Below are 26,537 nucleotides of genomic sequence, written 5' to 3' on the forward strand. Positions count from 1 at the left end.
CTCCACAAGACCTATCATTACCAATTCTTGAAAATATTGGAGTAGCTCCTGGTTTCACTCAGAAAATATTTTGTTCTCACCTTATTCTTTTGGCTGTTTTAAGTATCATTTAGCATCTTATGGACTGCTTACATTGCAATGCATGAAGGACAATGTTATGCCTGAAAAGAACTCTTAATTATCACGCTTTTTCCCCACACTGAATAATTTATTCACACGTACATTTGAGAGTGACAGTTGAAGTCTCATAAAATCATCAACAGAAAATCACAATCTTGTGATGTTTGGACATACCACTCAATTTCAGGCTGTACAATCTCCATAAACTCTTGGATTGTGACTTATCCTGCCTTAGCATATCTGGTAGCTCCTTTTTATTCTGCTTTCAGCACACTCCTGCTTTTCAGTGCGACTTGCGGCTCCTTTTCATTTGTCTGCTGAGCTGCTATCAGCAATCGTTGGAAAAGTCAAAGTGTCTGGTTTAAAATTCAAAATGAAAACCAGAACTATTGTTTTACCAATGTTTGTTGCTTCCTGCCAAGTCAAGTCAAATCATACTTTATTCGATTCATTAAAATCATAAAAGCAATTACATTACATTTTTGAAATGTTAAAAACAATTCCAATAAAAAGGCAGATTTAAACCAATTCATCATCGTGGATGTAATTTAAAAATTGGATAAAAATAACACCACATATAAAAGGATAAAAAATTGCTTCCTGCAACAGAGGGTAGTTGTAGAATTGCATTTCCTTATGTTTTTATTTCTAGAGTTTCTCAGAGACTGGCCCTAAATATCTTTGTGACAGGCTGATTCCATAACTCCCTTCCAGAACCTTTAGGTCTTTGGCAACATACAGATTCTAGCTAAAAGAAAGGGGGAGGGGGAGGTCTTTCACTCATCTCTCAGCAAGTGTGGAATAATATTCACTCAGTCTTACCCACACAGTAAAAAAAACACAATTCTGTAAACAGGTAATAATATGGCTTTTGACCATGCTCTAGCCTGGTTCCAATTACTGTAAGTAAGTAATTAATTTTTATTTCCATAGTTAATTAAAACCATTGCAATGCAAAACATCAAGACTCAAAACTGCATCTAGTTACATTATTAAAATAGTATTTAATAATTCATAATTTTTCATTTTGTTAAAGTCATAAAATTATATACTTCGGCGTAAGTGAAAATACAGTTTTGTGTTATAATACTTTCTTATAGTTAATTATGATCCTAATCTTGGCATTTTCCTTTACACCACCTTCATAAACTTTACAAAGCTGCAATTCAACTGAGGGCCCTGGGGTGCAAAGCACGCAAGAACTGCTTTTCTTCGTGAGTGTATCCCTCGCTGATTAAAATGGCCTTTTTATAGATGCTTACGTTCTTCCAAGAGTTCGTCACAAGAACATAACAAATGCAGCATATCCTCTGATGCCGCGCCACATAGACGACAGGAGGAGCCCGCGTTATCCTTGAGCCAGTATGGAAAATGCTGAATACAGGGTAGCAGGCCCAGCCTGTACTTTAAGAACTTCATTTTAACAGTTTTGGCATAACCCAATTTAAAGTAGTTTTGTAGTGCTGGTGTGGAATACGAGTTCAGGGTCATCCAGCCATGTGACATTTTTGTGTGGGATGCCTTGTCTTCAACCCATGAAAGATGTTTGATTGTTTTCCTGACCAGTTTTTAGAGCGTTAAGTGATTTATAGGAGTATTCCAAAGCTGATTTAAGCCAGTATTTTCAAGGCTGCTTTTTAGGTACTTGGCAGCAATTACTGTGTCTTGTGCTTCACTTCAGTCCCGTGGGGCAACTGTCACGCTTTATAAATATTTACTTTCATCCATTCAGAGCATTCTAAGGGGGCTGATGGGTAACTGGACAATATTCTTGAAATCAATAATTGTTGGACCTGATTTACAAAGGTACACTTACATTTTTGTGTAAGTTTACTATTTTGTTAATATTCACAAACTACGATTTAATAGTAAGTTTATGCAGTCGGGGTGGAGAACTCTGTACTTAACAAGATAGGACAATCCAAGTCGTAAATGTACTTTTAACTTTCAGTTTGTAAATAACAAAACAATTGTAAACTTACACCTAGGTGTAAGTCTACCTTTGTGAATCAGGCCCATTATGTATTGTATTGTAATTGCATTTGTATAGCGCTTACTACCCCTGATACAGTTGCTCCATGCATACCTTTCACAGAAGTAAAAAAAAAACGCATTTCCCATGACCTATTTACTTTTATTTGTACATGCTACTTAGAGTTTTCTTACCAACCTTCCCTCTTCCTCTTCGCACCACCACAGCCTTCTAAGAACACACAACCAAAGTGCTTTCAGTTTCCCTTCTACTATAAATCCGACGCCTAGCAACAGGCAGCAAAGGTCTGTTTTTCTTCACAACCACCTTTCAGAGCATAAGAAGGTTCACAGGAAACAGCAGATACCAAAGCAGGGGTACAGATAAGTATCGATTGGCCAAGGAACAAATATTGCCTACCTTGCTCTTCCTTCTTTGTGATATTTATTGTGCTTAATTTATCTTGCTAGCTCAGTGCATTTGAAACTGTATGATTTACCTTTAAACACCGTCTCTACATCGACTTTCTCTCCTGATTTGTCAGACTCAGAAGCCATGTCTGACGCCTTCGATGTGCCAATGTAAGCAGGAACAAAGATCTAGAGTGATGTTACATATCGCCAGCCCACCAACATCCTTTGCCCATCACCTTGTACCTCCAAGAGGAGCCCCCTCCCAAAACCATCATTTTTGTCAGTAGGGGGTGCGGTCGGGCTTTCATCTTGTCTGGGATATCCTCCTGTTACTTCAGGACCCATAGACCTTGTGGAGGTGCTTCGGCTGAAGTTGTAGATACCGCACTGGAGGATTTCCCTACTACCCTACAATTCTGTAATCTGCAAAGGACTAGGTTCAAAGGGCATCCTCACCCTCCCTCGGGGCAGCCCACTGCTTACCACCAGTTGGCATTGTTCTCTCACTCATTTGCTATCTTCTTATTCGATGGCTTGCTTTCCCCTTCTTCTGTTTGTCCGTCCAGTCCTTTTTGTCATCCTTTTGATTGACTAACTGTGAGAAATTGGTTTGTTGATTGACTAGGGTGCAAGCCCCGGTCAAGTGGCAAACGCAATCATTGTCAACATGGGGCACAAGCCAGCCGTAAATGAACCTATGCTCAACCCTCTGGTGGCTTGGCATGGAGTAGTCAGATTTAACCCCTTAAGTGCTCCCGTCGGCCAACGGCCGTTGCAAGCACTATTTCTGTAGTGCTGTGCACGTCCATTGGCTGACGCAGACCTCGCCCACTGATTAAAACCGCTGCACTGCGGCGGAATTCGCGACATGGTCAAGCGGTTAACTTAGAGACAATATGTAAATATTTGTGCAACACTTCAAACAGGAATAAAGAGAAAAGATCACACAAACAGAATCCCACACTAGATTAGAAAAATAGAACTTCTTTTAATAAATAAAAGAAGACCAAAATTACAGAAATCAGTAGAACTGTAGATAACAAAATGTAAAGATTTGAGTGAAAATAGCTCCAAAAAGCACAAAGCGGCAACTGTGGATATCAGGTTGGGCTGGACCAGGACAAATTCATATGTTCAAGCTGACCACGATGGAGTACAGACTGGCTACATGGATCCAGTTAGGCCTGCTGAAACTAAGGACCAGAAATCCTGGTTTGCAGAGCATTGTGAGGATTCGCATCGAATTGAATCACACAGCTGAAGCGAGGCTGCGATGCAAGGGTCTGCGTTTTCATCTAGGATCCCGTCGACAGGGCTTGCGATGCAAAGACCAGCATCTACTAAGCACTTTAGCACTGGTTACCAGTGGTAAAGTGCACAGAGTCCTAAGCCTAACAAAAATGAATTCAGCAAAAACAGGTGTAGTGACGGCAAAAGGTTTGGGGATGACCCTGCAGAAGGGGTCAAGTCCATCAATGACTTGTAGCTCACGTTTTAGGTACTACTTTTTTTCATTAAGCTCTTCATGAGAGCACATGTGTATTCCTGCTCTCATTTATGTACGGCGCACCATTATACCCCCCCCCCCCCCCCAGCATTGCTTTCCGTCCATTCACCCCAACTGATCCTCCATTGTTCCCCTCCCTTATGGTCAAAGTAAATGTTTTAATTTTATTTTTTGGAGGGCCTGGCAACTGCCATTTTCTGCTGGGCCATTCCACATTCAAAAAGTACTATAATAATAATAAATAAAACAAAAAAGAAAATGGTACCGCGTCATTCCACTGGGGATGCATGCGCACCCATACTTCATGAAGAAAGTAAGTTGTTGCGTCATTGCACCTTTTTTTTGCCAATGCTACACAACATCTGGAAAAAATTGGCAAAGCCAAAAGGTCCACAAGGCAAGAGCTACTGACTTTGCCTTTGCTTGCTTTAAGGTGCATACATAGCTTTACATCTCCCCATTGAGTTTTCAGTACTATTACTATTAATATTATCATTAACCAGCCTCTTGAACTCCAAGAGCGCTTGCATCCCGTGCCTTATGTTGAACGTTGGAACCTCAGAGCAATTAAGAGGAAGTGCTAAGATTTTTCCAGGAAATTATTTTAAAAAATGTGTTTCTTAGGCTTGGGATTTAATTTTGCTCACAAGAAATATACATAACTGGTGGAGCGGGTCCGACACATTATCAATTTTTATAATCTGGCTTGACAGCACAGCTGTCACCAGACAATTATATGAGCATCACTTATGAGGAGCTTTGGCACCACCCATAGGCTGGGAGCCAGAAGTACGTTTCAATTGGACAGATGTTGTGTGCTTCCACAAAAAAGTGCTTGCCCTCCATGCAGATCTCATCATTTTGAGTATTTATCCAGCTCCCTAAGCATGAACTTTCAGGGGCCCATTTAGGACACTGGAATGCTATTAAATTGTCTTAGAAAACTAGATACTTTATGTTGGTTTTCGCTGGCAGCACCAAAGATGGGAGAGGCCAGTCATCAGCCTACGTGGATTTTTTTTTAGGTCTGGCTTGACAGGGCAACTGTCACCTGACCTTTTAACCTTCATCAATATTATTATACAGTTCTTTACTTCCAAACAAGTACATAGCTATTTCCGTGCTATTTACTTATAATGTTTCACATTACCATACAACATTTCTTTAAAGCCAGACCTATTTGCATTGCAAATGCTTGTTTACAGGTGGGACAGTGTCCTAGCCGTAGCATTTTGATACTTTTGCAACTTGATAATTTTCAATAGCTCTAAATAGGTTGAATTGCCAAAACCCTTGCCAAAAATCGACCAGAGGCTCAACAAACGCATCCAATGCCATACCATGAGGCAGTGATGAGAAATGGAAAAAACGCCTTTCTTACGACTTTCAGATGGAAGAAACAGGTTTATAGCAGCAGCCATTCGTTTCTTCAGGAAGAGAGCAACATTGGTCACTGTGTCCAAATTCCCTCGCACTTGATAAGGTTGAGGACAGTTGGTCACAGACAGCTACCCCATATGTTATGCTGTTAGCGTAATCTCTGCTTAAAACAGGTTTAGTTTTAATGGTTTGAATCTTCCAATCAAGAACTGCATCTAACACAATGGGAAGATGTTCACACACCCTAGTATCATCTCCCTGTAATACTGGGCTTGCAATCATCTCAAAAGTATTTACCAATACTGTATAACTCTTTCACTTAGAAATAGTTATTTCTCTCTTCCTTGAAACTGGCGGCCATTATCAGCCTTCAGCTGAGATACAATTTTGAGTGATCAGTAAGATGGCATTCATGGTGCTGGTGTTTAGGAACTTCAACTTTGGATACTTGGAGTTCTCACCAGTGCTGATGAGTACGTACATCCCAAAAGGTTACAGACAAAGCTGTGAGCTGAGGCAGTATTAAAGAAGGTCTCTTAGAGGCTATTGACAATGTGAATAGGCAATGCAATGGCCCAGTTGTCCTGGCATATTAACACCCAATGGTATCTTTCACCATTAGGTCCATGTCTGGAAACCATATCGGGGCACTAGGATTGGGACATTGTTTTGACCATGGATTAGAGTCCACTGAGGGACAGTTTTAAGTTTGTCTTAACCAGAGAGGTCTGATTGACCTAGCAACATCCCTTCAAGACTAGAGCGTCTGATGCCAGGGATATTACTAGTTGAATTTTGAGAAAGGCGTTTTATTCCTGTCATAGTATGGTGCCTGCTACCTTCCAGCCAGTCACAACCAGTCAGCCATCCATGTCTTTCCCTGGTATACTTTAGTGACCATCCCTAGGACTGGGTTGCTGACAATGACTTCAGTCACTCATTACATTGGGTACGGTGGACTCCACTATCATTCTAATGTGCTTTCCAGCAATTGTGACTCATTTATCTCCTTTTTGGTGGGGATGTATGTCACAAACTTGTATTGCTGGAGTTCGAGTACAGATTTCTCAATGCTGGCTAGGTTAGCGTAGGGAGCTGACCCATGAAACAGTGGCATTAGTGGTTTGTGGTCTGAGACTACTTTTCATATAAGTAGACACAGAAATGATGGCAAACCCAGTGTATGGCGAATATCTCGTTTTATCTCTGTCCAGTCTCATCAGTCAGAGAGATGTACTCATTTTTCAGGTGGCCTTATCCTGTTGAGGTCCCTGTATCCGCTCTGAATCCCCTCTCTGCTTTGTTGGTCACATTTAATAATAAATCTCTCACAGTAGTAGGCCACTGTGAGAGATCTGCAGGTCTCTGTCACAGTTTGGTGGGGTGTTGTTTTGAGATGCCTTTTATCTTGTGAGGATACACTTTAACCCATCTGCTGAGATCAAGTACAAAGATAATGCTTCAAAAATGAGAATTTGCATCAGGGGCGTGTTAGTGTGTCTTATGAAGTTGCTGTAGAGAAGCCTGCAGCCTCAGAGATGTCTTGCTGGTTTGTGGCATGTTTGAGAATATCATTAAGTTCATTGAGGACTCCTTAGAACCTTGTCCAGGAATTCTTGGAATGGGTTTTAGAAAACCTTGGCTGACAAGAGAAAATCAAAACTGAGCCAGCAGCCGTATTGAGGGAGCCCTGCATGTGTGAAGAATGTAGTTATGTTGCTGGGGTCGGTGACACCTTAACTGATGGTATACCACATTAAGTTCCACTTTAGAGAGTCTGCCAAATCCTGATTCACCATGGGTACAGCCATGCTCTATCATTCTGTTAGGTAATCTCATTTTCGGATATAGAGTCACCTGTCTGGGTTGCTTTGATTGGCAAGTGACTACAATCGATTAAACAAATTGGTAGCTCTTAGACTTTCTCAATCATACACACTTTCTCTACTTTGATAAGCTCTTCCTTCACTTATTGTCATATATGAAAGCGTATGCACCAGTGTTGCAGCACTAATAGTTGCATCATTTGGTAGACATGCAACTTGTTATTGGGGCACCCTAATCATTGAAACTCCTCTTGTTATTCTTTCAAGAGGTCTTCTGCCTCACACTGGCTGAGGGTTGTTGATCCCTGTTTCAGTGATGATTATTTGGACCCCAGAAAAGATGCTGCATCCGTTAGAACACAATCCAGGCACCCCCGAGTGACAAACGCTAGTTCTCCGTAGTTCTAAATACGAAATTGTGAGATTGTGCCAGAAGAGTGCCAGCTGGTAGTATCTTTCAAGATCGATCATGCTGACCATTGTCCCTGTATCTATCACAGCAGTTACGTCCAATGCAGGTATGGATACTCAGAACTTGGGAAGAGCCATACGTGACTTGCATCCTCTTCACACCAGGGAAATAATGTGTACTCCTTCAGTTCATGGTATGGGCATGGGAATGCTCCTCAGGTAAGACTGAGGTCCTTATCCTCAGCAGGCAGACATCAATCTGGACACCTGACTGGTGGCCAGTGTCTTTGGGCTCTTTTCCTTTGCCAAAGCCAATGGTTATGAATCCAGGCATGTGGTCCAATAAACTTAATGCACCACTAGAAAGTAGAGGAAAAGCATCAAACTGTTCCATCAGATTACAAGATAAACCCAATGAGCAACAATATACTACAATAGGTAATGCCTACAAGCCTAGACACTAACAAACGGTTAGGGAATAGCGTATTACCCACCTTATTGCACTTCAATACTTCATCAGGGGTTGTAAGAATTAGATAGATGCAATTACACAACAATACAACTGTCTTATGTTTTAGAATAAAACGGGGTGATGTAAAAATCGAGAAACTAGCAGCAACACACTAAGATGCACTTGCTGCCAGCAATCTGTCAACTTCTGCCCTATCCAGCACTGCTACCTGCTGTGGCTCGTGGCAGTCCAGGCCTCTGAGCTGCCCCACCCTCCTTGCACTGCTTCAGTATGTTTACAGGAATCATGGCTTCAGTTTGGCCACGCCCACACCTGGCAGTTCTACATACATGCTTGAAGCGCTCATATGGCTGCAGAGCCATTCGACACCTTGATAATACAGCCTCTCAGTACTACTACCACCATCCTTACCATTCCACCCCCACCATCACTGCCCACTACCAGCACCATTACCACCACCGCCCCCACCACCAACAGAGAAGGCATCACTGTCTCAAAACAGTGCACCGGATGAGGTCTTCATAACTGTATGCAGTACTCCTGAGAAGGATTACTTCTGATGTCCACAAAATGACCTCTTGTTTCTTCTGTTTACCTCTCCTCTCTGCCCCAACACTCATTTAGTTCTTCCCACAACAATACCCTGTTGTTACTCCACAGTGGAGTCAGTCAATATGGGAAGGAATAATGCTCACAGATAAGTGGAAATGCTTTGTAGATACCTTCTTTGCTCCCTATATCCACCCTCTGTACCTGTTCTGTTAGTGCTGGGCACAGGCTTGTGCTCCACACAGGTTGATTTGTGGAAAGTACTCCTTGTGGTATAACGAAGTGTAAATTGAGTAAACTCTGCTGACCTCTGTCCGGCTGGACATGTCACTCATAATATAGATTGACTCTGTCTATATTTTATTTCTCCAAAATTGCTTGTATGCATGGGACCATTGTTGCATGTACACTGTAGATACCTCTGCAACACACAGAAAAAGAGAGAGAGCGTATGTTTGTGTGTAAACAAATACAGCTCTCAGTGCAGTCACTTGCGATGTAACTCTTCTACTTGTGTGAGGGGAGACAAGACTGCACAGATGAAGCAGTTCTGCTTGAATACAAGCGCTGATACCAGTGCTGCAGATGTTGTTTGGTGGGAAGCATGCACTGTTATGCTTATTCTGCACTTACTGTGTCTGTAGATTTTAGTGAAATCTTTTAAAAGTCTTTTAAAAACTCAGTGCTTAGCTTTGTCAGTACTGTTCAAATAATGCATGTGCTGGTTGACAATTTGAAAATACATCACTAGTTAAATCACCCCATGCCTCAACACCAGCTCTGCCTTGCGACAATTGTTCAATGTTTTCTATTGATGTGTAAAAACATCAGCATCTGTTTGTCAACACTTGCAAACGCTGTTGCACTTCATTAGGCCATGCGTGTTCTTCCAGTAACAACAGATGAACATTGAGGGTATTACATTTGTATGGACAATTCCCAACATTGACCCCTGTACTCCTGGCGCGTACCCCCAAAAGCCTGCAAATCCTGCTTGATTCATTTCGAGGGTTTATGGCAGAGAGAGACCTGGCCATAAATAATGTAAAATCATATATAATGCAGGTAGGGCCCCGCCCAAAGCGCCAGTATCCCTTTATGGTAAACGGAGTGAGAGTACCAATATCCTCCACTTTTTCTTACCTTGGTGTCCTAATGGATAACTGTCTGAACTGGGATGCCCTAATTAAGAAGAAGAGAGGGGAGGTGTCTAGGTTTAACGCAGCGATTCTCAGCTTCTCAGCGAAAATGGGCAACCGCCCGTGGCTGCAATGCTATAAATCTACCAAGCCAGAAGTGTATCCATAGCCACCTATGGGAGCGAGCTGTGGGGATACACCAGTGTGGAAGGGATCCAGGTAACCGAAAACAGCTTTTTAAAACAGTTGCTGGGGGTCCCCCAAGGGGCAGCGAACCTCTCCGTTCATGAAGAAACTGGTCTTACATACATCATTGACACCCTGGGTTTGCGCCCATTGCTTTTCTGGCTGAAAAGCTGGCTAAATAAAGATCTTGTCCTTACTCATAAAATATTGAAAGAGTCTTTGAGCTTGGACCATATGTCTGCAATACCATGGCTTAATTACCTAAAAGGGTGTTTTAGTGAGCTGGGCCATTTGGACCTCTTTTTAACACCTGACCGCATTACTAAGGCAGACGTGGCCCTTGTGAAGGAATCTTTCGCAACGCGCAAGCAGATCAAACACGATGAGCAGGAACTGTTGAAAAATTGTGTCCGTAAACATCTAATGCTTAGAACTTCTCTCGCTATGGAGCCATATCTCATGTGGCCTTTGTCAATGCACGAAAGATTCCTGCTGGTCAGGTTTAGACTGGATTACTTCCATCTTTTATTAGCAATACCTAAGGGGAGCCACAAAGGCCCAGTGTTAGCACCCTGTGGCTGCGACAATGTGTCTCCACAGGACCTGCTACACTTTGTCTTTTTTTGTCATTTTTATTAAGCCCCCAGGAGGTTGTTTTTAAAATCCCTTTTAAAAAAGCTAAACTTTTCGCAGGTTCGTCCAGCTCTTTTCTATTTGCAACTTTTAAAGCCTGAACATATTCCGCTTACTGTTGGTTTTTTAAAATTCTCCTTAAGGTACAGGAAATGTCTGGATTCATAACTGTCCTGGATGTTGTGTATTTTTAAGAACGGATTTTATTATAATAATGTGATGTACACTGTTCCTTAAACTTTTGATTGATTTACGGGCCCTTTGTACTCCTCTGAACGTGTATATCTCTTCTGTTCTGTTTTTATAATGATAAAATGTAACTTTTATGGTTTTTATTCTGAGAACTGAATAAACTTTAATGATGATGATGATGATGACCCCTGTGCTCTAATGGAATTATAAGACTTTAATAATATATAATCCGATCATGGTTCCCTAGCCAAAAGAAGAGAAAAGCAACAGAAAATCTTACCTGGTCGCAGTAGTGGATCCTGAAGATGGAAATCCGGTTCCACGAAGGGCGTGTTCATAAACGGATCCATGTCAAAAATCTGTGTTAAGAAAAAGTTACAAATATTACAGCTACAAATAGGAAATACATCTCAGAGATCATTGCATTCATTGTCATGCACAAGTTATCATTGACTACACATAGTAAAAATAAATATTATAAAACAATGACAGCTATCAATAAAGCATTTTGGTATCCTTTTTAAGACACTGAAAAGTAAACTAAGTCACAAGCAAGGTTCATACTGATATTGATTAATCATTATAAGTTACTTTTGTATAGCAAAGAAAGGTAAACTGAAATCCTAGAGCGAAATGGGCCGGAGTGGGCACTCTGCATCTACCCACACTTCAGAATGCAAGACTGATGGGCCAAGAGCATAGGGATGAGTTGGCACCCTCAGGTGAGACCCAACAGGCTGGGATCCCAGAGAGGGCTTTAATCAAGTGTGGAGCATTCTTCCTTGAAACACATCAGCCCCTTCAGATGTCAGAGCAATTGGGAAATACATGGCGATGTACCTCTCAGCTCCAGCTTTAAGTTCCACTTTCTTCCTCTTCAACTTGTGGTGCCCACAGATAAATCTGTGGTTTAGGGAAGGCATCTGGCTGTGGTCTGAGTACAGACGCATATCCTCACTCGTTCATACAGGTATCAAGAGGAAAACAATATGCTGCTGGATTCTTGATTGAACTGCCAACAGGCCAAATAAGTAATACATGCAGTAGAATTCCAGCTGTCAAGGTTACAGGCTCAAGGCAGAGGTACATATTACTCACTCTATCAAATAGGGATTTGAAGGGTAACATAGTTATGAAAACCCCGCTTAACCTGTTTACCAGGGCTCTCACTTGCATCTCTTGTGGTGTGGAACAGGAGGTTGGTACTTCTCTGGTTGAAACCCTACAACTCCATGTTAGTGCACACACAAAATGGTGAGGAATCAATTCTCTTAACCATTTGTGAACATTAGGGCTTGTCAGACTTGTTCAGTCTTGTTAATGATTTGTGTGGCTGTCTGAATGGAGTAGCCTAGTCTTCAACTTGGCCATTCCAAAATCTTGATTCTTTTCTTTTTCTGCCATCCATTCGAACAGTGTTTCGATCCCTGTCCTTTTGCATGAGGTACTTTCAGTTATGCTTTGGTTCCTGCTTAAAGTCTCACATTTTTCTTTAGAATGCCCCAGTCTAGAGAAGAAATTGAGGTAGTTTCAGGGACTCTGAGGCATTCAAGTTTTGAGACAGCAAGGCAGGATAAAATCATCACTCCTTTAGCACCATGCTTGGCTGCTCGTATGAGGTTTATTTTGGTGATCGGTGGTGTATGGTTTCACCAAACATGCTGCTGTGCATTACAGAGAGACAACTTAATTTCAGTGTAAAATGTAAATATAAATCCAGTATTTGTAAAGCGCGAACAGTCACTCGGAGACGTCCCAGCGCTGGGGGCCGTTGGGAAGAATAAGCAAGATATTGCCCAGAGTCACATGGTGCTGGGCTGCAGGTGCCGGGGATCGAACCGTGGCCCCCAGCTTCCAGCGTCAGTCACCCTGGCGCCGTCGCCACACCTCTTCCCTAGTGGCTTTTGTCCAGAGAACATCGTTCTTAAATTCTTGTGGTTAATTCAGATGCTGTTTTGCAATTCTAGCCATGGAGCAATTTTCTTTCTGAAAATGAGTTTTCTTTTGATTACTCTTACACAGAAGTCTTACTTGTCCAGTGTTTTCCCAAATAGAAGAATAAGGAACTGTAATATTTACCAAAATGACAGAGGCCTGGAGAGCCCTAGACGCAGCTTTAAGAATTTTGCGATCTCTAGGAGATTCATACCGCCTGGCATTGATGTGAATCCACATGGATGCCCACTACTGGCTAGATTGGCAACCATTTTCAAGTTCTAAGAAATCTTTTTCATTGTGAAATGACACACTTCATATTGTTTGGTAATGGCATTATAGCCCCACCATGACAGATGAGGAGCAACATGTGTTTCTCTGATACCATCACAGATATCTCTTGAACTAGGCACGATGTACTACCACAAACCTGAATGTTCCAGACTAAACTGGAAAAGTTTCTAATACTATATACAGCTGATAGAATTTTAAGATAATCCAGCAATCCTGTTCACTTGTTCAGCAGCACCTATTTATTAATGGACATGGAAGTAGTAAAACCATATAATCTTCAGAGGGTGTACCTTCTTTTTATACATGCAAAGTAAAAGAGAGTAGATAATGGTCCACGTTCCACCTCACACATGCAATCTGCACCCGCTCCCACCCCAACCCCAGTATACCTTAATATGTCATACCTGTAGTGGGATGCAATGTCTGCCAGCAGGAAGTCACTGGGAATCATCATATTGATGGCTTCCTGCTACAGAATGTCCCATGGGTGAGTCATCCCGGACCCAGAAATCATTATATGACATTTTTCCGTGCCTGCAATCCACTGCAGCTCACATTGAGACTATAAGCACTAGAGGGAAGGCTGAACCAAGATTGCCTTGGCTGTGATGGAGAGCCTGGCAGGGGTGGGACTAAGGGTGGGTTGGGATTGGCAGCTGGTGTGCTCACTATGGACCAAAGAAGGGTTTTTGCCATGGGTTGGGGGTGAAAGAGGCCAGAAGCAACAGCATGTTCCGATGTATGGTCTGTTGCCACAAAGGTAAAGGACTAAACTGTGCTAGTGGAAAGCTTAGTGTCGGACCTGCAAACTGAGATGCAGGTGCTAGAGACTCAGGTGACCACCCTGCGCTCTACGGTCACACAACTGGATGAAAGGGCGGAAGATGCGGAAAACTGATCCCGCCTAAATAAGATTCCTGGGGTTCCCGGAGAGAGCGGAGGTCGCTGATGCAGCACACATCTTGGAGAACCAAGTTTGCAATGCTCTGAAACTGAAAGGACTTCCTGAGGTGTTTATCCTGGAGCGATTCCATAGGGCCCTGATCACATTGCCGCTGCTGGGCAAACCCCCTCTCTCCACCCCCAAGGGCCCTGATTGCCAAGGTCCTCAATTATAGGGATAGGAAATGCATTCTGCGGTCAGCCAGGGAGGCTGGGTACTTGTCCTTTGAGAACAATGCTATCTCCATCTATCCAGATTACACGAGGAGAGTGAAACGGCAATGCAAGTCCTAGGGAAGTGAAAGCAAAACTTCAAGCACTGAATCTTCCATATCTTGCTGTTCCCGGCTCACCCCAAAGTGATAACCCTCCCAAGGTAGAAGCCAATTCTTTGACACTCCCGATGAGGCATGGACGTGGTTGCAGGTGTTGCATAAAACTGGGCCTGGGCAGGGGATGCCTCGGCAGCTGGCAAAGTGGAGTTTGCAATGGCAAACTGTGAGCAGCAGGCACCAGTCATGATCTAGGCGCTGGAGGGGGGCCCAGTTGGGGTCTCCCAGGGTCACGATTCTCCCTGATGGCACGATAGGAAGAACATATTGAGGAGATGGAGCCCTCACCAATGAGTGACACTGAGACACTAAGACACTTTGAGTCTCGCCCCCTTGATGAAAAGGGTGGGCGGCACTGGCATCCGGGTGGGGGGGTATAACACCCAGACTTTGCTCTCTGATGTTGGACAACATCATGTACAGACAGGTATTGGTGGGAACGATGGTGCTAGGGGAGCGGGTGTTTGGGATGCACTACGACCTCTGGATATCAAGGCACAGAGCGGCACGGTGCACCCCCCCAAACTTTGTCGCTTTGGATTCGCCCCTTTGGGGTGGTCAAGGCAAGCGTCCGAGCCCACAAGCTGTAAAAGTTGTGCTAGCATTTAGTTATGAGAGGGTGTGCGGGAAGTGGTACACAGAGACTCTTGTTTGGGTCCAAGATGTTACACTGGGTTTGGGCCCCACTTGGGGATGGGGTAAGTGTGCCCAGAGAGAGGAGTTGGCGAGAGAGAATTTGTTGGGACATCAGTTTGCAGTTTGTTGGGAACAGCAGTTAAAGTGCATTGGCAGTACTCAGGAAATAACACTCAGGGTGAGACACAAGAGGGAGTGGGTTACTACCCTACGCGGAGGGCAATTTACCAACTCTAGTGGTGTAAGATGAACAGAACATCAGTAACATGGAATGTTTGGGCCTGAACAATTGTACGAAGTGGTACCACATGCACTCCTATTACAGAGGTGGAAGGTGGAGGGGGCACTCCACCAGGAGACAAGCCTGCTGTAGGGCTGAAGGAAAGGACACCTCTACGGAGCCACATATTTATATTATGCCCGTGGGGTAGTGACCTGGATTGCAGCACTGGCTCCCTTTTTTTCAACAGGGGGTGCACTCAGTCCCTCAGGAAAGGTACATCATTTTTGTGGCATAGTAGACAGAATAGACACCTGTATAGTAAATACCATTGCACTGATGATAGAGAGTTTTACTTGGGAATCCTGACGGTAGTGACCCCATATCTCCATATGCTCTTGGTGTGGGCAGGGGACTTCAATTGCGTGCTTGATTGGTGCCTGGTCAGGACAACCTCAGACAGGGCCATAAACCCCAATGGAGCCCTACCTGTGAGAGGTAATGGAGAGCCTGATTCTAATTGAGATCTGACGTCACTATCACCCGACTGATAGCTGTTTTTCCTATTATTCCCCTGTACATGGGGTTCACTGTTAGATGGATATGTTACTGGGGAGGGCAGAGGAGGATATAGACATGTTCCAACACTTGGCACATCTCAACCGATATTTATTTGATCACTACCCCCTCTTGGTCACATTACTTTCCAGTTCGGTGAGAGCAAAAAATCCACTTTGGAGACTCTGCAAGGAATTGCTGGAGAAGGTAGAGTTCAGAGATCAGAAAGAGTTACTAACAGAAAGAGTTTACTAACCTCTTCTTGCGGGAGAATGTGCATACAACTGAGAATGGACTAACTGAATGGGAGGCTTACAAGATGGGATTGCATGGGGGATTGCACGGGGTATATTCCTGGGGCATGGGTGCAGCTGGAGCAGGAGCTCACAGACTGAAAGAGACAGTAGGCAGAATTGGAGGGCCACATTAACCCAGACCTGGAGGACTGCAGACAACTGGCGCAGTTAAAATGACAGGCTTGGAGACTCCTTGACCGCCTTGATCAATATTACCACACATAGTTCTCGCTGTTTAGGAAAGGAGATAAGACAGGCAGGATGATGGTATGGCTGTTAATGAGGAAACAACTTCAATCTTATATTCTTTCGAAGTGGCGAGAGGATGGGACGGGCCTGTGATCGGATTAACACGGCCTGCATGGAGTTCCAGCAGGAGGGCTTTATGCAAAAGACACTGGCAGGTACGTGGGAGATAGAGGAGTATCTCCGGGCAGGAGCGCTGCCCAGGCTCAGTGGGGACCAACAATCACTCCTGGAGGCCTCGATGATAAAAGAGAAGATGCAAGAAGTACTGATGGACATGAAAAGTGGGAAAACATGGGAAAGGATGGCTTTCGGGCACAGCGGCTCAAATCGTGCCAGAGGGGTTTGCTGGAAAAGCTGCTGGAGGAGTATATGGTAGCAGAGACAAGAGAACTGCCCTAACGCATGAGAGGCGAAGATAATATGATTGCCCATAGATGGGAATGACCCAATGGATGTAGCTTCATAAAAGCCCTCTACAAGCTTAACACCCAATTTAAAATACTCTGCAAGATTCTGGCCAGTAGGTTGATGCAAGTAGTCTGATCGCTCATTCATCAAGATCAAATTGGATTTATCCTGGGTAAAAATGTAATGTACAATCTTCAGTGCCTGAATCACATCACACATATTCTCACTGCTTCTAAAGAGAGCTACACAGTGGAGTCCCAGGATATAGAAAGGGCTTTTTTATATTGTGGGGTGGCACTACCTGTGGGCATGAGATTCTGTTATATTCTTCTATGTATAAGTATTTATTAGTCACCTAGCCTTAGTTAAACTTTGCATCTTTCAAAGTTTCTGTTACCTAGCAATGTGGAATCTTGCTCTCTTGGAAGTTCCAGTCTTCAGTTATTATGTTGTTCTTCTTTCAAAAATAAATCTTCTTCCAACCTTCTTCTGGACTACCTGGATTTTATTTGATTGGATACAACATAAATTTGGCGACGAGGTAGAGAAGAGAACACTACACGGACTCACCACAGAATCACCATTTCCTTCCATCTTTTAAACTTTCGTGTTCCTTCAGAACTTTGTGTCATCTCATACTATTTCACTGGATATTACGGTATGCCTTATTTTAATTATTGTTTAGCCTTCCATTTTGATCTTTTCTCCAAACTACATGATTAACTTGGCACATTATTTATCTTTCTAATTGCTGAAGATCTCCCTGCAGTGATTGAGCGAGTTTCCAACTGTCATCTACCTAGACACTACAATAGGTTTGGTAGACTTCTCTTGCTGAAAATCTTCCTGCAACGATCAAGCAATTTTAATTATTTGAATTTTTTGTCTTTATGGATGTGCCTCATTTTATTTCAATTTCATTGTTTTTCTACTAATGCTTCAAATTTTACTAAATTTATTTTTCTACGAGGAAAATAACTGATGTCCTTTCTTGTAGATTGATTCAGCCCGTTTCCTTTTTAATATTTTACACAGGTTTTCGTTAAAGTTCATTAACTTCGTCCTCAGCGATTTTGTTTATTTTTAAGAGTCAAATCATCAATGACTTACCGAACCTCTGGAACTCTTCATTCCATTGTCTACATCATCGGATTGCCGAACCTTCCTCCATTCTTTGGCTCGGCTTGCTCCTGACGCTTCTACCTACGCTGGAACGTCTACGCTTCATGCGCGGTGACGCACACACCACTACGTTTCATGCGCGGTGACGCGCACACCAACTTCATGCACAATTCACGCCTGAGAAGCTTCTTTCTTCACTTTTGTTTGTCGACGTGTCGTCTCATGCAGCTCTTTTTCTTATCGTTAGTTGCCGTCTCTACTCTTACGCGCGGTGACGCGCACACCATTTGGCACGTTTATTCTCCGATTAAGTGCTATGTAGGCCGCGTGGTGATGCGCAAACCGCAATTTTAGTTCATTTTATAAATGTACCTAATTTTCTCTTTTACTCTTTGAAATTTATTGATTGGTAAATATTGTTATTTTATTAATTTTCTCTATTTGCCTCCCTCATCGCGCAGGGTTATGCGCACACCAATTAACGATTGATTTAATCTGCAATTATTTTGTTTTTCTTCAACAATAGTAAGTATCTTGAGTGCAATTATGCACATGTCTTTAATGCAACTTTCAAATTATTCTGTATTTTGTTAAATATGTTAATAATTTGATAGATTAATTAACCATTTTATGATATGTACACTGGATAAGTTGATACTGAAATTGCTTATTGATATATTGTATCCACTGTGATTCTGTTAATCATATCTTTGTCGTTCATTTTTATTGGTCTTATATTTTATTAACTATGGCTTTTCAAACGGCAGTACTCCCTTCTCCTTTTCTTCCTGAACCTGGCACACCTAAAATCAAATGGACTCAATGGTATAAATCATTCAATAGCTATATTATCGTCATTGATGGTGTAAATTTTTCTCCTGTTAGAAAAAATGCAATGTTGTATAATTGTCTTGGCAACGAAGGTCAAAGAATTTTTGACCATCAACCTCCTATTGTTCTTCCACCTTCGGACGATTGGAATGAATTTACTGAAGCTGGTATGCGTCTTGAAAAACATTTTAAAGATGAGCCAAGTATAATTGTGGAGAGGCACACATTTCACACACGTAAACAACGTGAACATGAATCTTTTGACAATTTTCTTGCTGAACTAAGAGTGCTTGCTTCCTCTTGCGAGTTTGAGGGTCCTATTGAACAATATCTGAGAGATCAAATTGTTGTGAATTGTTTTAGCAACAAGGTCCAGGAGAGGATTTTGTGTTGCAGAAATCCTTCACTCATTGAAACATTAGAAATTGCCAGAGGTATTGAAAGATCTGTAGCTGCCTCTAAAGAATTAGGCAATGTAAAAAACACCGCCACTGAATCCATAGATAAAATTTCTGCTCAAACTCCTCCCATTACACCTCAACATAATAAACCTTTAAACTCTGGACAACATTGGAAAAAATCTGACAAACCTCTCCAATGTTTCAGATGCGGCTCTAAATCCCACTTAGCGAATGCATCTAGTTGTCCTGCCATCAATGAACAATGTCCCAATTGTAAGAAAATGGGACATCTCACTTCTGCATGTGAGTTTAAATCTAAAGTAATGCATTTAGAATCCTTAGAGTCTGATGTTCAAAAATCTCACACAGATCGCTCCACAATTAATAAAATTCAATTTTCAGTGGATATGTTGGAGTTAGCAGATGAAGTCAACATAGGTGATCCTGTTTGTGATGTTAAAATTGGTGACATTCAAACTAAAGTCACGGTTGTTTCTGGTTCGCCTGTAACCATCCTGTCGGACAATTTTTTCTTTAAGGAATGGAAAGAAACCAAACTTCTTCCTCCTGATATTCGTACAGTGGCCTTTGAAGGTCAGGAAATAGATATGATGGGCTATTTCACTGATGATCTCAATTTTCAAGATAGAATTATCAATTCTAAAATTTATGTAGCCAAGAAGGGTTATAACATACTTGGTTGGAAAGATCAGGGTACATTTTGCATGGTTTTGAGACCAGGAACTGATAATCCCATTTCTTTAGATAACTCTACCAACATCAATTCTTTGCTTTCAGAAAAGCTCTCCAAACATAAAGAGGTTTTTAGTGACAATCTATGGTCAGTTAAGGGATTTCAACATAAAATCATACTGAAACCTGACGCAGTTCCAGTTATCCATAAAGTTAGACATGTCCCGTTGAGTATCAGACACAAATTAAAAGCACACTTACTACAACTGTGTTCTGATGGAGTTATTGAACAAGTTGATTCTGCTCTATGGGTTTCTCCAATAGTCGTGGCACTTAAAAGAACTGTGATGAAATCAGGCTGTGTGTAGATTTAAGATCTTTGAAAAAAATATACAGGTTGATTGTTTTCCTCTTCCACGTATACAAGATATGCTGGCTCAATTTAAAGGTACGAAATTTTTCACTACCATAGATTTAAGGGTGGCCTACCATTAAATAGAGTTGCATGAAGAGTCCAAAGATCTTACTACTTTTAACACACCATTTGGTGCTTACAGATTTCTAAGAATGCCCTTTGGACTGTCTTCTGCAGCTTCAGTTTTTTAAAAACTCATGTTACAACTTTTTGGTGACATCAAACATGTTTTGGCCTACCAGGATGACATACTGATCTCAACCAATTCTGTTCAAGAACACTTGGAAAAGCTTAATCAAGTTCTAAGCATTCCTGGTAAATTTGGCATGACACTCTAGAAACAAAAGTGCAAATTTTTGCTTAAAAGCGTGGAATATTTAGGTCATGTAATTTCTGACTCTGGTATATCTCATAAACAAGATCTGTTGAAGGCGATTCAAGAATGTGCTCAACCATCTGACAAAGACCAATTAAGGTTATTTTTAGGTTTGAGTAAATACTATTCTCGATTTGTACAAAAGTTTGCCCTGATTAGTGAACCATTAAGAAACTTGACCAGAACTAATGTTAAATTCATGTGCGTCAAGGAACAACAGTCTTCATTTGAAAGTTTAAAACGTTTAATAATTAATGCTCCTGCACTCAGACCTTTTAATGAAGATTTGTTGTCCTACATCACTGTTGATGCCAGTAACTCTGGTCTAGGTGCTGTTCTTAGCCAAATGGTTGATGGTGAGGAAAACATAATTGCGTTTGCTTCAAGGGGACTTTCATTATCTGAGAAAAATTACAGTACCATCGAAAAGAAGCTTTGGCTTGTGTATGGGGTACCAAACACTTTTCAACTTATGTTTGGGCAGAGGATTTGTATTAATTTCTGATCATAAACCATTAATCTCTATTTGGAATGACAGAGGGTTAATAAATGTCAGTCCTAAACCTGTACGTCTTTTTTCTAAATTATATGATTACTACATTTCTATGAGGCACATTCCAGGTGGGAAAAATTTTAAAGCAGATTTTTTATCAAGATGTCCTTTTTATGAAAATAACATTGAAACTTTATTGGATGACAAAGAAATTGTTGTTAACTTAATCAAAGGTTTAACGCTAAATAGTGATACCATTTCTAAAACTGATTGGTTACAAGCTTCATGTTCTGACTTGCCAAACTGTTTTCAAAAAAGTTATTTCAAGTGGTTGGCCCAGAGAAAATCAAATTGATAAGGAACTTGTTCCTTTTTCAAAAGTTAAGGAAGAATTAAGCATTGAAGGTGATTTCATTCTGAGAGGTTCTTCCCTTATTCTCCCGGCTAGCATTAGGAACAAACTTATTTCCTTAGCTCATAAAGGTCATACTGCTATTACCAGTACCAAGAAGAAAAGGTTGCGTTTAAATTACTGGTGGTCTGGAATGGATATTCTGGTTGTGACCTCTTTAAACAATTGTGTTGAGTGTACACATGCAGAAAAATCTCTTCATACAACTAACTCTCCTTTGTGCCCAGTCAACTTTCCTCACAACCCTTGGGAAGAGCTTGGGATTGATTTTATTGTTCCTATTAGTGGTCTTAATCAGGGGTTTAGGTATATTTTAACTCTGGTTGACTATTATTCTAAGTGGGTTTCTTATAAATTCATGAGAGATCCCAATACTGAGAATGTGATTCAGTATTTGAAGCATCTTTTTAGATCTGAAGGATTACCCTCTTTCTTAGTATCAGATAATGGGGTACAATTTATATCACACAACATGAAAAGTTTTTTGCCGAATTATGGTATTAAACATCTCACGACTGTTCTTTATAGCCCTCAAGGTAATGGTCTAGTGGAAAGAGTTAACCGTATTTTCAAGGATTCGATATAATTGGCATCCTCTTCAGGATTAAAGGTTCAAGAGGTTGTAAGTTACAGAATTTGGTTGTATAATAATACTCCTCATGCAACCACAGGCGTTACGCCTTTTGCTATGCTGAGAGGTAGACAATCTTTTAACGAAATCTCTCCTCAATGGGTGGTATCTAATACTGATTCAACTAAGAGCATTCCTTCGTTAGATCAAATTAAAACTAAGGTTGAACATTCTCAAATGGTATTCAAATCCAGGTATAATATGAATGAACATGTTAAAGAGGAAATTTTCAATGTAGGTGATAAAGTTCGCATAAGGAGACCATTTAAAGTTAGAGGTTCTAAATTCTATCCAGAAACTGTTGTTGTCAAAGTTAAAAAACACTCTGTAATGGTTTCTGGAGGAAAATGGTGGAGCAAGAGGAATGTAGCCAGAGTAAAGACCGTTGATTGTAATTGTACTTTCTCTAATCAAGTTAAACATTCACAATTTTCAAGTTGCTCTGATGGCATCAATGCTCCTTTTAAGGATGTGTCATCTTATTCTCTTACTCAAGAAGATAGTTTAGATGAACCTTGTAAAACCTCTTCACAAAATACCTCTTCACAAGTGGAACTATCTTTTAATGATCAATTGAGTTTAGACACCTTGCACAATTCTCCTTGTGAGGTGCCTATAGAGAGAGAGCTGATGACAATTTAACTTCCAATGTTTTGAATGATGTCACCTGCTCTAGACAGAGATTTAGACCTAAGTGTCTAGAAGATTACATTACTTAGTTTGTTTATTCTTGCATTATTATAGGAAGGAAGATGTGTTATATTATTTTATGTATAAGTAATAATTAGTCACCTAGCCTTAGTTAAGCTTTGCATCTTTCATAGTTTCTGTTACCTAGCAATGTGGAATCTTGCTCTCCTGGAAGCTCCGGTCTTCAGTTATTGAGTGGAGGCTGACCAAGAGAGACACCTGTTGGATCTATTGTGTTGTTCTTCTTTCAAGAATAAATCTTCTTCCAACCTTGTTCTGGACTACCTGGATTTTATTTGATTGGATACAACAGATTCTGCAGCAAAATACATGAAATGGGTGAGACTCTTACATTCGCGACCGTAATTTTAAAGGGGCACAATGCAGGGTTGTTCACTGACCCCTATATTATTTGCTCTTGCAATGCTGACGCTGGTGAATGTGCTCAGTGCCAGGCTTGGTCCGTGGGTAGTCCATCTGGGTGACAGTCCATATGTGGTGTCCTTGTATGCCAGCAATGCGCTGATCTACTTGCGGGATCCAGAACAGTCGGTCCCACTGTTGTTGGAGGAACTGAGCAAATTTGCTGCAGTCTCGAGGTTGCATGTGAATAGAACAAAGTCCATGTGGTTTACCCTGGCAGGACTGGCACGGGGAGACCCAGAATTCTAACTGCGTCTGGGGCTCTGCTGGGAAGGGGCGGATTTTTTAATATTTAGCGACCTGTGTAGCATGAGACCCAAAAGCTCAATATTCACTTAATGTGGAAAGGACGGTGGAGGGGCTGACCCGGTCGTATGAGTTCTGGAAGATGCTTCCACACTTTGTGATGGGGCATTCTCTGTGGAGAAAATGGTTTTCCAGCTGCACTGTTTATGTGCTGCAGAACATGATGTGCCCAATCCCACCTGCACATTTGCATTGCTGGACAGATTGTTGGGCTGCCTGATTTGGGTGGGTGGCAGGAGTCGGGTCAGACTGGACAGGCTCAAGCTCCCTTGCAGAGTGGGGGTCTTGGACTACTAGGCCCTTTTCTATACTATCCAGTGCCACAACTTCAACACACAGTGCAGTGGTTGGAAGAGGAGCTGAAGTGGAAAAAGAGCGTCCTGGCGGGAACCTATGATCCCCTATATGCTTCAGTAGGTTCTTATGATGGGGAATAAGGAGGTTCTTATGATGGGGAATAAGGTCCTTGATTATCTTCCCTACTTGTTGTGCCAGATGGGTAGTGTGTGGCATAGAGTAATGATGGTAGTCTTGAGTGTCCTTCTATAAAACATATAATTTAAGCAGTGGCAGTAGGGAGGATGTGAGATGGTGGGGTATGCCATGAAACGGTTCATTATGTTTGTCCAAGCTCGGGAACGATTTGGAAGTGGCCCAGGTCAATTCTAGCAGAATGCCCGCCTGGCACATACAGCCAGGGGTGTTTGGACCAGGTTTCCAAAGGAACTAAGGGGGCATGAGATATTACAGAGATTGGTTGATATGGTAGGCTACTGGCGGATGGGGGGGAAGCTTTCCGTAAAAGGGAGAGATCGAGTGCAGACTGTGGGGAGGAACTGACTGACTTGAAGTGGAGTAAAGCATGTGAGCAGATCGGATTTGTGTCACCCAAAGTCTTCTTTAAATTCATACACTTTAACTACTTGCTTCAAACCTATTTGACCCTTCTCAGACCCTCCAAAATATACCCCGGCTCTTCTTCCACATGTGGTCAGTCCTCAGTAGGATTTGTACATATGACCTGGGGCTGTGGGCAGTTGACAGATTTTTGGACCAGAGTTGTTGGTACTTTGTCACATATGGGCGTGTTTTGCTGCCCAGAACGGTAAAAATGTGTCTTGGGAGTGCTTACACAGAGTAACAGGATACCAAAAATGCCACCCCGAATAGTTGCGTTGGGGGTTGTGCTGGTGGGAAGCCGGATTGCTATCAGTTTGCAGGCGCCCCGGCTGCCAGATCTCAGCTTGGAGGCAGAACCTACTGGTGTGGGCAGTGGCAGATGAGCAGCACACTAAGAAGACCTGCTGGGACGAGCAGGGGGCAGAGGACATAGTGACATGGTTCTGAGAATAGTAGATCAACCTGCTGATAACTCACGTGAAGGATGTAATGGGGCAACGAGTCAGGGTGTTGGATGAGCATATAGTCAAATTGTTGCCTTTTAGGGTGGGAGGTTCGGGGGTGGGGGTGGGAGTACTGCTCCATGGTTTGAAAGACATTTTACTGTATGAAACTCGAGTGCACCAATGACAGCGTTATGTATTGGTATACATCTTTCTTGGTGAACCATATAAAACATGAATGAAAAAAAAAAGAGTTATAAGTAAAAGTGGTCCCAAGGACAGAGAGGCGTATGGGCAAGACGCTAGAACATTGAAGAGATAAGAGGAAGACCGTATGTTCAAAGAAACCTGAGAGCTGGGGAGACATCTTACCAAATGCTGCTTGCTCCAAACATCAAGAATGGCTGGCCACAGGGGTCTGGAAGTACTTCACAGTCAGAGAGACATATGAAATATGATTTAAGAGGAGAATGTGGAACATGGTTATTACGCTGGACCTATGGGCTGGCATACTGTGGCAATAACCAGGAATGTTATAACTCCATAAGGGAGATGTTGGTATGCAACACCCAACATCTTAAAGACAGATATATGGAGAAAGGCGATCCTGTCCCCAACTCAATTTGAACTCTTGAACATGTGTGGTCACTCCTGTTTGTCTCGGTTCAGGTAGGAAAAGGATCAACGGATAGAAAGTCCCTAACAGGAGAGCAATTGTGTCCATTCCAATCCATTGCCCTCGCTAATGCCCAGAATACAGAGTAAATTGACCCCATAAATTCAACTGACACACTCCTGCAAATGTGCCTCTTCCATTCTTCATTCCTACACTAGATTCTCACCTTCTCTCTGTCTCATCACTCACATCTCCAACAAATGAAAACCTCAACAATAATTCAGACATTCCTCCTTGAATGAAAGACAACTTTAAAGTATTCTTCTACATTACCTTTACAAGCATTAATCTGTGGTTAATTTAAACCCACAACCATCACCACCAGCTCCTTAAACATGTTTCCATTAAGAGGCGTGGTCAAGACGTCACTGGAGTAAGATTGGCCCACTAAGTAGCAAAAGGGATAGAATTAAATATAACATTTTATGAACTGATCGAAAATAAAGGAAATAATCTGTTGGCGGATGGGAAGGGATTCAAAACTCATGAGGCAAGGCAGGAAGAGCTCCAAAATCGCAGTGGGGATCATGTCTGGCCTCCCTAATGGTGTGAGAACACAGAGTTACCAGAGAGACAAACTTATGAAAACAAGGTGTGGATTGCAGGCAAAAACAGAAGGGAAGCCAAACGTGGTGCCCTCAAGAAGGAGGCCGTGGCTTGGTGGTACAAGGACCTGGTAAAGGACCTCGTCAGGGGTTGGAACACAGGGGAAGCAGCAAACAAAATCCAACAAGGGGTTCCTCTCCGTTCCGCTCATAGAGGAAAAGAATAGCGGTCCCTTGATCGGAGAGATCTGAAGGAGAAAAATGAACCTAGGAAGCCAGTGGGGGTTGGGCATGTGCACTGAGCTCATTCCGGGGACATAGCTCGCTAGAAAGAAGGCGATCTCTCTAGAAGAAGCTTCGAGGAGCTCTCTAGAAACCTTAGAAACCTATCTTGCTATGAATTGGGGACATTCACGACTGAATATACAAATAGTGCAAAATTAACAAGAACTGGCATTAGCGTGGTAGGCATAAGAGCCTAGAGTTCAGCAGCAAGTGCCTAAACAACAA

The 26,537-nt window shown here is 42.1% G+C and overlaps 1 protein-coding gene across 2 annotated transcripts in view; it reads right to left on the reverse strand.

Moving 5' to 3' along the window:
• NFKB1 (nuclear factor kappa B subunit 1) overlaps positions 1 to 26,537 on the reverse strand; it is a 316,199-nt gene that overhangs the window by 201,340 nt on the left and 88,322 nt on the right. For both annotated transcript variants that reach the window (XM_078676072.1, XM_078676073.1), the window contains exon 3: positions 11,081 to 11,159. In XM_078676072.1, coding sequence (XP_078532198.1) covers positions 11,081 to 11,159 — 79 coding nt within the window. The remainder of the gene's footprint in view (positions 1 to 11,080; positions 11,160 to 26,537) is intronic.

The sequence above is a fragment of the Lissotriton helveticus genome, chromosome 2_1 (genome assembly GCF_964261635.1).
Source record: "Lissotriton helveticus chromosome 2_1, aLisHel1.1, whole genome shotgun sequence".
Taxonomy (NCBI): Eukaryota; Metazoa; Chordata; class Amphibia; order Caudata; family Salamandridae; genus Lissotriton; species Lissotriton helveticus.